Source organism: Gobius niger, assembly GCF_951799975.1.
Source record: "Gobius niger genome assembly, chromosome: 7".
NCBI lineage: Eukaryota > Metazoa > Chordata > Actinopteri > Gobiiformes > Gobiidae > Gobius > Gobius niger.
In genome coordinates, this window is record NC_136858.1 from 11,421,283 (window position 1) to 11,437,227 (window position 15,945).

Consider the following 15,945-nt stretch of genomic DNA (forward strand, 5'->3'; position numbering starts at 1 on the left):
AAAAAAAAAAAAAAAGTATGACACTATTTCAGACACTAAATGACACATAGAATAGAAATAAGTAACAAACTTAAAAAGCTACATTACACAAAAAACGTAAAACAAGAAAAAAAAAAAAGGAGTTTGGAGATGAGATGTTGTTTTCCATGACAGAAAACAATATATATATATATATATTTTTTAAAGAAGTCATCTATACTGGCATGTTCTGGAATTGAAAATGTTTCAAACCAAATAAATAAATAAACAAAATATAATGTAGGTGAAAAATGCAGCAACTTTTAAGGGTCTTATGGCTAAGCTGTAGAGAGATATGGCATATTTTAAAACCTAAAACAAACTACTACTAAATGTACTTTGTATTTTTGTGGGGTATATTCAGTTATCAAGGCTTTTGGACGGAAAAGGTCAAATCAGTCACTAATATCTTTTAAATATGATTACGAAATGTTACAACCAAACCGATATCTGTGTAGGCTCTCGCTTGTCCAGGTGTGTTCAATAACAAAGTTTTAAAGTCATTATTATCTGTGTTGTTTTGACTTGAAACTTGAAGTTTCACCTCAGAAAAACTAAACTTTTGGTTTAAGAAGTTGTAAAAAGTAATAAATACAGACGGCAATGTGTCATACAAGGGGCGTGGCCTCACCTTTTCTGCCGGACTATAAATTATCACACATAAAGTCAAGTCAAAAACGGGTCCGTTTTACAGCAAATTGTCCAGTAAAGTGAAAAACCTGCACTTGAAGCTAGTGTTAGCATGTTGCATGAAGCTAACATTAGGGTTCTCCAATATTTATGTATTTATGGGCCGTTGAAACACTTTGCTCATCCCCATATCTCTGCATGTTTTGCTTAGTACGATCATAATTTCAGCATTTGTTAAAGTAGAAGTGGAGTAATGGGTTAAAGAGTAGTTATTTTCTCTCCGTTTTCCCTCTGGCAGCTTCCTACATGACCATTTATGCCGTCTGTATCTATATTTTGCATTAAATATTAAGAATGGCCGTGACACCATGGCCCCGGCAGAAATCTATGCGGGAAAAAAAAACATTTTTACTTTTAACAACAGCTTAGTTGAATTAGATCTTAGTATGAAATCCATTTCCTTTACCAAAAGAACTTCAGAATTGACCAACTCTTTTCGAACCGGAGGTGAATAAAACCTAGCTTAAATAAAAATCTTTGATACGCCCTCATGCATCCTGTCCAGGTCCAGTCCACCTTTGCCTTTCGTCTGTGAAGTAAAACAACAGCGTGGCCTCGTCCGTAAAGCTGTGCTCCCCCTCGATCACTCCGCCCTGCTGCAGGCTCCTCCCGTAGAGCAGGGCGTCTCCTCTGCCCGTGCAAAGTCCGTGCTCCACCAGCCACTCCACCAGGTGGCTGCCCTGGAACACTCCGTGTGGGTCGGGGTGGGCGTGGGGTGGCGGAGCGTCGGCGTGGTGGTCGTTTTGCACAGCGTCCCCGTTCGTCCACTCTGGGGCGCTCACAGACCTGCCATATTCAGAGGAAGGATTCACCAGTCGAAGCAGCCACACTCTCCCCAGAGCCACTAGAGGGCGACAGAGACAGCACAGGAGGGAGGAAGAGCTCAGCCGTAAGGGCGAAAGAAGCAGAGGGTTAAGAAAAGGGTGAAAAAACTGTGCTGCTGTTAGAGATGAGTGAAGTCCAAATAAATGTGTGCTGTGTGATGTGAAAATTAATGTGTTCATGCATCAGATATAACTTTACCCACTTCTGTATCATCAAGATGAGGCGCACTTAGTCCTTGTGAAACGATTGTTACCTGTCATGTTTTTTTTCCTTGGCCATGACTTTCTGAAATAAACTACTATTTACAGTTTGACAGAAAACAAGCAGCTATGCACATACCTCACCAGTGTTTACAAACGTTTTAGCCTTCAAGCTAAAGGCTAATGTTAATTTAACACTAACAAATGGTGTAATAGCATCGCCGTCTTATTTTTTACAAAACACGCTCTGCTAGACGTCAAGTTTTCTACCATCTTTTAAATCTTATTGTCCCTAGCTAGCAGGAAGTTAGCCTAAGACATTCGTCTGTTGCATGTCATCTTGTAAAAATGTGATAATATTTTCTATCAATCCTTAAAAACAACAGAAATGTGTGTTTAAAACGCGATCTTGCAATTTCATGTTAAAATTGATACTGATTAGGCCTACACCTGTGGTTCTCAAACCTTTCACGCTAAGTCCCATCTCATTAAATATCTGACCTTCCAAGCCCCACCAAGTGGATTGTTATGGCCCCTCCTGGCTCCCTTCCTCTTGGGTATTAGTTTGATAAAGAAAGCGGAAATGAGACCTAATATGATTTTATTGTGAGAGTAAAAGGCGTCATGAAGAAGCTTAAATATATAATGTAAAAACGACATATCTGAATCTGAATTACTTTTTAAACTCATAATGGAACATTTTTTTCATTTAAAAGTATGATCAGTCGATTTTTGCAAGATTAGCTGGCTGTGCAGTGCGTCTGAAAGTCACAGCTCTAACTTCTCTGACGAGTGAACCTCTGAAGGCGCCCTCACTAGAGATTAGATCGGGCCCAAAAAATTCAGCCCGACCCGACCCGAGCCCGCGGGCATAAAGCCCGACCCGACCCGAGCCCGACCAATTATCGTAAAATGTAGACCCGAGCCCGAAATAAACCCGACGTTATTTTTTCATTTTATTGCTGCCAGAAGCGCGGTGCCTTGTGGCAGGGGTGGGGGAGGGTGGGATGTGATGGGCTCGCGCACACATGCAGCTCTGCCCAAAAGGTATGCAGAAGACCAGACCGGACAGCCCGTGCGTGGAGTGCTGCAGAGTCAGACCTGACTGAAGCGCGCAATCATATTTGTGAGATTGATGCTGCAGGCGGGGGCGGGGCCACGTTCACGTGTGCACTGCATGCTCTGCTCGTGCTGCTTAATAACAGTTGTTACTAAAGTTTATGTCTTTCCACAAGAGTAGTAAACTATTCGTCCATTTTAAAGAAGGTTATGATCAGATTTCGTATTAATGAAACTAAAAAGGTGATGCGTGCATCTTATTCGAGATAAAAAATAATAATAAATAAATTAAAAATTAAAACCCGACCCGAACCCGACTCTCATGCATGATATCTCGGGCTCGGGTCTAAAATCTAACCTCTAGCCCTCACTGAGGACTGAGTGAAAGGGTGTAGGGCAGGGGTGTCGAAGTCGTTGGGGTCAGGGGCCAGAAATCAGCCCCCATGGCGGGTCGCATATATTGTAAAGGACTGTGGCCTCATAAATAACAATGGCTTAAACTTATTGTGCTTCATCAGCCTGTGTCACATGTTTCTCAAAGTGCTACATAAAGTCATTACTCATTCACTCCACACTCGATGCAGTAAGTTACTATTGTAGCCACAGCCGCCCTGGGGCAGACTGACCATTTACCACGTGGCTATAATATGCTGTTTATATCCTGATCTTTAATTATGTCAGCGTCCTCTGCTGGACACGTGTGGAATTCTTTCCTTTTTTTTATTTTAAGCTGCCCCCTAGTGGCTGGAGTGAGCAAACTGATTATTTCTTTAAAAATCCATAACTGCACAGGAATGGGTTTGAGACTTACTTTTTTGACATGCTCAGGAATTCATGCTCCTCAAAGGGCCACATTAAATCATAAGGCCCGCGGGCCTTGACCTTGACACATGTGGTGTAGGGGAAGAAAGGCCCCCGGAAACTTTCTGGGCTTTGTGACAGAAAGGGAGAGATTAACCTTAATTATGTCTGAACTGGGTGTAAACCATGTCTAAAATGTAAATGCCTCACTATAAGTTAAATGATCTCTGATTTAAAAGAATTAAGTCTGAGAACCACTGGTTTAGACCAACCAAAAACCAAGTGTGTGATACATTAAAAGCTTAGAATATTCAGTACAAACACATATTGGTTGTTTGCTTTGTTTTTGCATTTTTTTTAAAGCGCACATTTATTCATGCAGAGCCCAGCAGTATACTTCCATGAGAAACCAAGTCAAGCAAGTTTTCAACCAGGTATACAGAGGGCGGAGTCGTGCACTACAGGCCGGCCTGAGGACATGCTGTAAATGGAGGCAACTTTAGTACCAAAACAAAAGCCGCAGTTAGATAAGAATCCATGCGTCGGCGACATTACGTACCTGCGTGTGTGCACAATGTCCTGCACGCACTGCTCTTTGTGGTAGCGCACGAACTGAGTGCAGGTGAGGCGCACCTCCTCCGGGACACCAGCAGAGGGAAGGTCGGTGCTGTCCCTGCCGTGCCACAGAGCCAGCACCCTGGAGGTACAGTACAACATGTATGAAGGGTGACTGACCACCTATCGCTCTTTTGGTCACACTGCACTGCCATTTAGGCCTTTGCCCCTGTGGTACAATTTACAAATATCGATGACAAGACTGGGTTGACGTCTTCAGAAACTTCTTCTCGCTGTAGTAGTCAAGTGCAAGACTGGTAAAACACACAAGCTAAAGGGCTATTTAACTTCTGGCCACACCAGAGAGGAAAGGGCTGCCATAATCCCACCTACAGTTTCACTAAGTACTAAGTGAGGTGTCGTTAAGTACCGTTTGCAGTACCAAAGCCCTGCTGCTCGATTGATCTGAGGACTTCTTGTATAAAGGAGACAAATTGTACTTGAGGCCCCCACGGTTTAACTACTATCTGGCACTGAAGTACATTCAAGGCAGACAACGGCAGAAACAGCTGATCAGCCGCAGAGGAAAAGATGCTGATCTGTAGATTCACAAGGAAACACACATCTTTCTGTGTTTAGGCTTAAGACCCTCAGAGTTGTAAAATTCAGATGCCCTCACAAGTGTAACAGCCGCTTTATTGGAGCAGCTCTGTGTCAGAGTGAGACATCTGCACTGCCAGGAGCAGGGGCAGAGTTATCATAGCGCAGACTGGGGCTCAGGTTGGTTCCCCTATGATACAGGGGCTCCAAAAATAAATAAATGAAAATAAAAAATGCTGATACACAAATCAAATAAATCAAGTGGCCACTTCTTCTTAACCAGATTATTTTAAACAATGGAATTAATGGAATAGCAAGTGTTTAATTTATAAAGACATTATTACCCACTCTGTGTATCCATATAACAACTAGAATGTTATTTGAAATCTAATAAAACCTACCAAAAAAACCAAAAAAAAATCTCAGGGGAGGACCCGTTGACCCCCCTCACATATACTATTTATAAAGCTTATGCATTAAAAGGGCTAGATGCAAGTTAGCCATTTTATACTCTCTACTGCCACCTCAGGTCATACGTGGAACTGCACCTTTTATATTAAACTTGTGAATGACGCCAATTTCAGACCCAAATTAACACATTTTTGAGTGACAGTGCAGGATTTTAGAGGCAGTTGTGGTGAACAGGTCTGGGCACATTCTACAATTTAGGACATGGCTGGAACATGTAGGGAGAGGAAAATACATAATTTTGACATTTTTAAACTCCGTATAGTCCCTTTTAAAGGTCCTGTACGTGATTTTTTTTTACATTGAAACATTGAAAGAGGAAACCACTAATTAAAATGATATGTGGTCCAAACGGATTCCTAAATGTTCTATTTGTTGCATCCAAATTCTTTTCAGGGTCAATTTCACAAAAATGCTAGAAAATTAATGTCTCCTACAAATGTCTGAGTTAACAATGTACTAAATTCAGGTATAGTGACAGCATTGTGTTATTTAGCACTCTTGGCTGACAGTCATCATGGTGTGCGGTAACGCAGAAAGTGTCCCTTATTTTCCTGTCGTAAAAATGGCCACCCAGGTTGAACCAGTTTCGACCACATAAAGCTTCTGAAGATAGAACCTAAACGTCTTCAACTTCCAGTCCAATTGATGATAATAGAACATCTTGATAAAAAAATGGATAAATTCGCATACGCATTACCTCTGGACAAGTGCAAAACAAGTCCCTACCTCTTCTTGAATGGAAGAAGGATGAGGTGTCTGTCCAGGCCAAAGATTCCAAATGACAGAAAGCCCTGAAAACACACGTCGCTTTATGTAACATTTATCGCAACTATAGCACGTGGCAGACTAAATGTGAACACTTGTACCTGTCCGTAGTTGGCCACAGCACAGAAGAACTGCAGCTCCAGGTACAGCCTTCCCGGGTCTTTGTTGAACAGCCACCACATGCAGCTGGACAGGTTCTGCAGCCAAGGAGAGAAATTAGATCTAGCTAGGACTGATCGCAAGAAGAATGGCAAAGTGTTTTCCTTACGGCGAGCACGCTGACTGAGAGCAGCAAGCACAGGAGCACGTGTCGGACAGTCTGCTTCTCGTCTGGAGGGGGCCCCGGGGGAGGCAGGTTCAGGGGCTGCTCGGAGAGAGGCGGCCCCCCGTCCGGCTGAGCTCCTGCATGGTCTGGAACACAAAAGTGATACCATATCTACTTTTTTTTATGCCTGTTGATAGGAAGTCCCACAGCACATCCAGAGTAGGGCGCACCACTGACCCAGGTTGTTGAATTGTTCCCGCTGAGTGCTGGCGATCATGTCCGGTAAGGACTGAGGAGGAGAGCCATTCTGCATATCTAACACAAAAGCACAGAGGTTTTAAAGATGTACTTGCAACTTTGAGAGGTTTTACACTGCGGCGAGCGGTGTACCTGAGTTGATGCTGAAGGAGGAGGGAGAGTTGATCAGCAGAGGGGGCTGCAGTTGCTCCTCCACACCGCCAGGGGGCCTCAGGTCATCCGTGATCCCGGTGACAGCGGCGCGGCTGAGGGCCTCGTAGCCCCGCTGCTCCCTGTTGCCCTGGCTAAGGCCCATCAGAGAGAGGGCTCCCAGCAGCAGGCTGACAGCCAGGACCACTGTGCTGCAGATTATCTGGAGGAGAACGAATATGCAATCACGCACATCAGTCTCAGTTATCAACAATGCTTTAGTGTGATGGATGCGTGTGTTGAAATTTTCTTTTGGTGGGAAGTACAGGAAGCCAAGGAAGAGCATACAGGCAATGCAGATTTAAGAAATTTAAGTACACAATGAAACCTGTGCTTTGCCATAGAAGAAAGCCGAGTCTATGGAGTCTGTCCTTTCCCCAACAAGAATAAGACATCCCACCATCAGGAAAGGCACGCTGTCAAATGAACAAAGCATTATTTCATTTCTCTAGAGCTTGGCTTTTAGCAAAACTATCAATCTGTGATTTGTGATGACACGAGTGGACTTACCCCCAGCCGAGTGCCATGAAGACACCGGGTCTCAGCCTCAGAAGATCGTCTCTGTTGGTCAGAGCCAGGCACAGAGGGATCAGACCTGAAACCACAGAGATCCGTGTGATACAAGCCTACACTCTCGCTCATTCATCGTGGATTATTGAGGCATTGAAGCGGCTGACCAGTCCAGATGTAGGTGCTGTACAGAGAGCCGTACAGCATCGTGAAGGTGATGACTTTGCCCACCAGATTATCGTCTTGTCTCACCAGGAAGTTCCACAGGATCATACTGACGCACACCAGGAACTGTGGAGAGAGGGACATTTTAGTTTTGCGTGTATTTCTTGCATTTCGAGTCCTCACGCTTCATCACTGCACCTAACCAAAGCACTAACCTGAGCCAGGAAGAGATTCAAGGCGAAGACGTGAGGGAGTCTGTTGAACTTCCTGCTCAGGAGCATCACCGCTATGGTCCACACCTGCACAAGCCCACGGCCGCACATCAGCACAGACGCATGTACGTGTGTGTGAATGAGTGAGTGAATGATGGAGAAGTGAACTTTTACCAGGGCGAGCAGGCAGACGATGCTGATGTTGAAGCTGACGTTCTCCAGCTCGGTGATGAGAGGCGTGGGGTCCATCAGCGGGATGGTCAGCAGCCAGGCCGACACGTACATGATGGGAGCGGAGAGGAACGTGCTGATCACCATCCCCGAGGTGACCTGCAGGAGAGAGAACAGTATAAAAGAAGAATGGATAACACAACACATTGAGAACACATTTATAATTCATACTTTAAGATCCTTTACCTATTTTAGCCAGGCAGAACATTTTTAATTAGTGCTGCACAATATATCGCAAAAAAATATTGCATCGCAATATTAGGTGATGCAATATCTGTATCGCAAGAAGCCACAATATATCGCAGTGTCACTAAAGTTTTCATCTGACTGAGATCAACTAATAAACTCAGCCAAAACAACAATGCATTGATAGGGCATTTATATATATTTTTTGTAACATATGAAGAGTTTACGCAAGCAAGTCAAATTGAATGCCTTTTAATGCCATTTTAATTCCCAAATACTATATCTGTATGCCACAAATGCATTTATTTGTTATTGTTTTATTTTGGATAGGCCCTTGAAATGCGCCATCTCGTTTTCAAGGGGGTCCTATGTCTTTAACAAACAGAGGTACAAGAATTGGACAAAAGAGGAAACTTTTGAGCAAAAAAGTGGTACATTTCAGGCAAAACTGCAGCCGAATATGTCAAACCACAATTTAATTATTTCTCAATGAATTTATACAGGAAAAAATGTTGAGTAATGTCATAATTTTTAAAGAAATGCCAATTTAATGCTAATTCAATGACATTTAGAGGGACTAGATGCACTAGTGCCGCCTCAGTTTGTACGCGTAACTGCAGCTTCTAAATTAAGCTCCTGCAAGACGGCACTTCAGACCCAAATTAACACTAGGGCTGAGGGTTTAACGGTACCGACCGAAAAGCTCTGGTAGGGGGCGGTATCAGAAAACCTTTTTTTTTTGTGCTAATTTTTGGTACTTTTTCTCCCCAGACGTCAATAAATGATGCGCAGTGAGTCTAAAAAAGCCTGAACTCATGAGCGGCTTCAGTGCAAATACAGATGGTTTCTTAAAGAGAAGCAAAGCTATAACTTACAAACACTTTTGTCATTATTAGAGCAGCGGCCTGAGCCAGGACTAAACCACTAAACTGGTTAAAAACCAGGACTAAACCAGGACTGAATAAGAAACTAGAGTTCGTAGACAAAGAGAAAAGCAGTGCCAACAAGAAACACATCGGCTATTGACCTTTAGTGAAAGCCCCACAGAGCCTGAAGCGCTGTTGTTACTAAACTCCAGCAAAAAAATGCAGTAAAAAAAAAAAAAGTTTGGAGTCACTAATGTAAAGAGTAGATGTTGTTGCAGGCGTGTGATGAAAACGGGACTAAAAGTTTCACTATGGCCATAGCAGTCTCCCAGAAAGGAAATGACCATATTTAGATTACAGCGTCATCTCAGCCGCTTTTCGTGCTACACGTGGATACCAAACATGTCAATATTTGCGAGTGGCTAAGCGTGGGGAGGCCGAGGGAGCACCACGTGGTTGTTGGTGTTTAGAGTAGAGTTTGGTAGAGCTTTTTATTCCGACATTAAAACTAAGAAGTTAAGGGAGCTAAAACTTGCTAAAAATCTGAACATTGACCACTTTAGTAACAGCTTTCTATGATAAACGGGACTGACCACTTCCAGCTCCATGTTGTAGTGCGCTGCGTAGATGGCCACGCTGGGGGCGGTGGGGAAGACTCCGTACAGAAAGGCAAAGTTAGACAGACTGGTGTGGTTAGGACTGGTGCTGTTCACTCCCACATCCAGGATCTCCACCATGTCCTTACACACCAGCGGCATCACCAGCCTGGGACACAACACGTGACGAGAGCTTTCAGTTAACAGCGAGTGACAAAAAGGTGCGGACATGTATTTTCACTCACAGTTTGGCCGTTATTAGAAGGATCAAAGCAACACCCGTGTCTCGTGTCAGTTTTCGAAGTTGGCCGACCTAAACGTACAACGAAGAAAGTGTCTCAAAGAAGATTTGTGAATTACTGTTTTTTGACACATAAGCCAAACCTTACCATGGAGAGGCCAAGGTAAAACAAGGCAGCTCCTCCAAAAGAGTTGGCCAGGCCGTCGATGAACTCGGAGAGCACCGCCGGTATCTGCTGTCCCAGGGCAAAGTGCGAGACGATTCCAACCATCACCATGAACACGATCGGATTCTTCAAAACCTGAGAGAAGATGTCAAACAGTTAGGCACCTTCAAGTCCTCTACAAATATATGTATTCATTCATTTGAAAGAAAAGAAAGTATTACGATGCAGATTAAAATGCTACGATTGACTAGATTTGTTAATGTCACAAACACACACACAAAAGAGTGCATATTCCATATCCTTAGATTTGTGTGACAAAATATCGGATCTTTCAATACTTGTACTTGGAGGCATTTTTGTCACACACTCCTTTGTTTTTCAGTAACGGTTACGCAGCACTTTGTAACAGTTTGTGTTAATGCACTTTTCAATCTTAACAATCCAATAAATGTCAAATGGCAGTTGTTTTATAAACTTTTGGCACATTTTAAGGTAAACATATAAACATACATTTCAAATGGTTAAAATCGGTCCAAGGACGACTGAGAAACATCCTCTTAAAGTCTTCAATCCGAGAACCAGGCTGTTTACGCGATGTTTCAATACGTGTCAACAATGTTGTTGTTGAAACTGAGATATTTAGGCATTTGCCTCTTCCCATAACGTTAGTGCCTGTAGAGAGTGGCGGAAAGGAGGAGACACGGAGTTAATCAGTAAGGAGAGTGTTTCCTTAAAGACGCATTATCTCCATTTCTAGAAAAAAAATTATAGCCTCTATTTAGCTTCGATTTCTCAGGTTTCACCTACAGAGAGCTAAGAGTCTCACCTTGTGTCCATAGCTATAACATAGAATACGCTGTGGTGCTACAAATATCATGAAAAATGTCTGGATTGTTGACACTCTACAGCTAAATCCCCAAAACAGCGCCGCACTCAATGTGTTAAGAAAGAAAACAAGCCAAAAATCTCAACATTGACCACTGGGTGAATAATGGATGTTTTCACCTGCCGTGCCTCGTCTCACAAAAGTACCTGGAGCATGACGACTCCCGCGATGGCTGCAGTGCTGCGCTCCGGGTGGCTGGACTGTCTCCACCTCTGGACCTCACACAGGGCAAATCCGATGGGGTTGAGGATCATCAAGGACACAGGGGCCACCAGGTAGATGTACTGCAGGTACTCGGGGTACGTGCTTCGATACAGAGCTTCCACTGCAGGGGCAAAGACCAGACTCAGGCGTGCGTGGACTGGAGTAGCAGCAGATGTGAATGGAAGTCTTACCTATGGGGTATCCCAGGGCAAAGTCGTTGCTCTGAGTGGCGAAGATGGCGTAGAGGCCGGCCTTGCTGTACCTGCACTCTGGACTGGCCACCATCAGAGTCAACACGCATACGATCACGAACACGGTCACCTGCACCAGGGGGAGCCTCATTACAAACTGTTTACACGTGCAGGAATGGTTTCAAAAGGCGATTCAACATTTTCATCATCCGTCTGTGTTAATAAAGCTTCAGAGGATTAGAAATGGGGAGTAACAGTTGTCAGTTCTGTACAAATAGTGTTTCCAAAGACATACACGTCTTTGTATATGACTTTGTATATACAAAAAGCCATATAACACTTTTTTTTTTACAACAATCAAAGAGGGGCCAAAAGTGAAGTTGGGGGGCTGTAAGTTCTGGTCCAAACTCATTTCCAATTTTCCTAACGCATTCATAACATCCCACTTCTTCAGTGGGATGAGTTTATTGGCACTTTTCCCGACTTTCAGGGTCACTGTCACAGAAATGCTAACAAAAAATAGCCTGCAAGCTCACAAACAATAAGATTGCTTTATAATAACAGGGACTGTCTTTTTTTCAAAAACTACTGCAGTAGATACAGACGGCATCTTTGGGAATCACCCGTATTTGTTCATGATAGAAGCAGCCAGAGGGAGGAAAACAAAGAAAAGGGGAAAACAAATTCTCCCATTTCTCCACCATTACTTTAACAAATGCTGAATTGTGAATATATTTTGCTGCTAAATAAAGATACAGAGACATGGAGGGGAGCAAAGTGGTTCAACAGTCCATAAATACTTAAAAAAACGGACAATGCTAAGCAGGATCTACGCTAGCTTCATGCTACATATGCTAACGTTAGCAACAAGTGCATTTTTTTTTGCTCCTACTGAACAATTTGCTGTGGAAAAAACATCCATATGGACCCAGTTTTGGCTTGACGTTATTGGTGTGTGATATATAAATTCAAGGTCCGCAAGAAAATGGCTATCAATATGCTGTAGGAGGATAAATTTCAGTTCATTACTAGTACTAAATAATAATAATAGTACTCAATTGGAATATTTTGGGTGGGAAATTGTGGGTTTTGTACATCAGTTCCTCTGTTTGAACGAACGCTACGAACAGGATGTCACAGTTGCGGACATGATCGTGGACTGGGGCAAACATAGATTATACCCTTGTCAAAACAGCAGTTAGAAAATTAATGACACGGGGAAATATGTTGACATACCTTTGCCACAAGAACACTCCAAAGAAACGCCCAGATGACATTCCCGAAATCCAGCAGCACCATGTTCTTGAACAGCAATGCCGGGAGAGCAAACTTGGACACGAAGTTCCCCAGACCCTTCCCTTGACTCTCCGTGATGATGTCAGCCCTGTAAAGAAGTCGAAAATACACACGTTTCCACAAAAGCTTTAGCGGCTCCTTCACATAATCATGCCAGAAACCGTTTCCACTCTTACCTGCCAGCGATGTACCCACACATGATGATGCCGAAGCACTCCAGCAGCGCCGGGAAGAGCTTGTCTATGGACATCTGTGGACCGGCCGCAGACTCTGCCAGCGTGCCCTGGGAGACGTTCTTCCCGTGGATCAATACGAAGCTGTTTACGGTCTCCATGCTGACTGGAGCTGACTGGACAGGGTTGGAAAGTCTCAACAACAAATGTCTAAAAGGAGAAAGAGCGGTCACCCACTGTTCCTGACAGACACAGAAAGCTTTAACGAACGTGGTCATGATGGTCAGCAAAACAGACATGGCTAGTTCTATGTTGTAACTCTGCCTGTTGTAACATGTTAATGCCCACTGTAATTTTGGTTCAGTAATAATATGCACAATATGCACACCAATTTCATTTGATTGTTAACATTTACCCATTGTTTTAATTACTTACAAAACCTTTTTATGCAACAAAAAAGTCAAGGAGCTACATATGGTTAGGACTGGGAGTAACGTTTTCTTTAACAATACTTGTTTTTTTCAATACCTACTAAAATATTTGTCATTTAGAACCATAAAACTGAACAATAATGCTAATTTATTCCATAAAAGACTACTTATTTTAAACATGCATCATTTATTTGAGATGAACCGACCAAGTCACTTCCGTTAACTCTGTCCCTGGACCCAACATTATGTATGCAAATGCTGGTTAAAAGTCCTTTATTGGATGGACATGTATTATGTATGCAAATGTCATGTCAACATGTTCAAAACAAACATGTGAAGGGTGTGCAGAAATGTAGAGAAGCCTTTGGTGAGTGACCAAGAAAGGGCTGGAGAGTATTCAAACTTTGTACTTTAAAAACCTGAATTGCATGCTGTGTAGGGCTGCAACTAACGATTATATAGTAATCGATTAATCCATTGATTATTTTTTACAATTAATCGATTGGCTGTGAATGGTGTAGGGCAGGGGTCACCAACGTGGTGCCCGCGGGCACCCAGGGGCCCTTTGGGGCATGTCCAGTAGCCCTTGGGACTTTTTCTAAAGTGTAAAACACTTCATTTTCTTGAATCTAATTCTTAAAATTACAGTTATTTCGGTTCTTGTGACTCGGTATGAGTTTAAAATAAAGCTATTTTAATATAATATGGGGTCAATATCCTATAAGTGAACAGTGTACGTTTAAGTCTTTAGGATTTGTTTTTAACTGGTAGCCCTCGAACAACTTAATGCTCTTAAAGTAGCCCTCAGCTGAAATAAGGTTGGTGACCCCTGGTGTAGGGAAATGTTATTAATTTATTTATTTTTTATCACATACAGCTAAAGTGGCGCCGCTTGAGGATGTGTTGATGGAGTGAACTTAAAGGCACACACTGCGTAACATTTTGGACTATACTGTTGCCATCAGCACAAAACATTTTTCTAATGACCAGCTCGACACAGAAAATGCTATTACTGCAGTGGGTAATCAAAGAATGGATTTGGATGAGGACCTAACCTGTTTAAATCTCAAATTCTGTTGAATTTAGTCACATCTCCATGGAAACGAGCTGGAGAAGTACCCCCTCCTGGTAAAGTTATGTCATGTCTTAGGAGAGCTGAGGCCGCTCACAGCAAAATTACATGTTTCTTTGAGGTATTTTCAATGCTGGAAATATCTGTAATAAAATAAAAGCTTGTATTTCAATTTTATTTTTTGGCTAAAATTCTACGTGATGTGGCTTTAAAGTAAATGTTTGTTGGAGGCTCTTGGCGCTAATTCTGCTTCAGGTACACATGAAACTGTACAAAACATTACAGACCTATTACAGAACTATAAAAACAAAGCAGGTTTTCATCAAAAATACTACATTTCCATGTCATTTTTGCTGTATTTGAGTCTGTAAGAACCAGAAAACGATTAATCCATTACTAAAATAGTTGTCGACTATTTCAATAATCGTCTATTAATCGATTAGTTGTTTCAGTCCTAATGCCGTGTGCTAATCTAAATATTTGGTGAGAATTAATATATCATGTATAAGACACTAGTGCATGATATTTACACTGGTGTTTGCCGTTTTGAACCTGACTGACTAACATTAAGGAGAAATAAACAGTCTAAACCCCCCTGTAAAGTGCAGATGTGTGAGCCAGCCTCTTTCTTTCTAGTGGGAGAAACCCAGCAGCTGAAAAAATAACCTGGTATCACTTGACAATTTGAATGTATCGAAACTAAGGACGAAAATGATTCAGAATAAATGAATAGGGCCTCGGATGTCAAGTCGAAATAACAAATTGTCCATAATGTTAAATGTCAAGCCATGATGTGAAGCAAAAAAAAGGGTTGTTTACAGAAAGACACGTCGTGGTCTGACCATAAATAATTCATCATTTGAAACATGCATAACTAATTCCTACAGCAGGGCACGTTGAACAGTCATTTACTAAAAAACCCGTAGCATAAATACATGTAATTTTACTCAGATGGACGCAAAGGCACATATAAAAACAGCTCCTGTCACCTCCAGCAGACTGAGCTAGCAAGGTGTGCTACATGATGCTAAAAACACCGCGGTAAACGGCTTCCGCGAACACATCTGGCATTAGCATCGCTGTTTTTGTGCCGATCCAAACATTTTGCGTTACTCACCGACTGGATTTATGTCGCTGTCATTGTTGGGACGCTGTCAGCTTCGTGTGCCTCATCGTAGCTCGGGGAAAGCCGCATTTTTTTGCTGTTGAGAAGGTCTGAATCTGACAGCTGCTGCGAGAGGAAACGCCTGGGGGGTTGATAGACGTGCGCGGCAGCCAATCAGGAGCCAGAGGGGGATGAAAGGGGCGGGTTCATCAAGTACAGACGTGACAAATGGCAAAGTGAGGGTTACACCAAGAAAATATATAAATGAATAAATACACACCGAGAAACGATAAAGTATTTAATAAAAGTTGTTTGTAAGTGCTTTGGACGGTAATGAGAAATCGTTTATACTTGTTATCGGGCACAATAGTTCAGTAAGGGTAGTACTAGTTACATTTACTTGCACTTGAGTAACTTTCTGAAGTTGCCTAACTGTACTTTTGCAAGGAGTTTTTTCATACAGTACGTTTGTACTTCTACTTGAGTAATATTAAAAACAAGTATCTCGACTCTTACTTAAGTGAAAAAAAAAAGTAACTTGTGCCTTTGTGTTAGAGAGAACTCAACACAAAGAAACAAAGCCAATGAACTAATATTGCCAATGAACAAGACATTCAAGAAACGCATAAACGCTCACATGTTAAAGAAGGATGAGAGTTTGATTTGTGATGTAAGGTGATTGTGAAGCAACAAATGGGCAGATACAAGACTGATCTTC

At 42.4% G+C, this 15,945-nt stretch overlaps 1 protein-coding gene across 1 annotated transcript; it reads right to left on the reverse strand.

Annotated features, from left to right (window-relative positions):
* Window positions 1-740: 740 nt before the first annotated feature.
* gpr155b (G protein-coupled receptor 155b) lies at window positions 741-15,370 on the reverse strand. Its single transcript, XM_079559434.1, has 20 exons — window positions 15,240-15,370; window positions 12,623-12,829; window positions 12,387-12,534; window positions 11,151-11,280; window positions 10,902-11,080; window positions 9,852-10,004; window positions 9,708-9,775; window positions 9,460-9,631; window positions 7,758-7,913; window positions 7,587-7,670; window positions 7,374-7,497; window positions 7,207-7,291; window positions 7,025-7,112; window positions 6,640-6,859; window positions 6,487-6,564; window positions 6,253-6,395; window positions 6,086-6,181; window positions 5,946-6,010; window positions 4,153-4,290; window positions 741-1,494 (listed from the first exon to the last, which is right to left on the reverse strand). The coding sequence occupies exons 2-20, from the start codon at window positions 12,778-12,780 to the stop codon at window positions 1,197-1,199; spliced, it is 2,583 nt and encodes an 860-aa protein (XP_079415560.1). The 5' UTR covers window positions 12,781-12,829; window positions 15,240-15,370; the 3' UTR covers window positions 741-1,196.
* Between the last annotated feature and the right edge of the window lie 575 nt (window positions 15,371-15,945).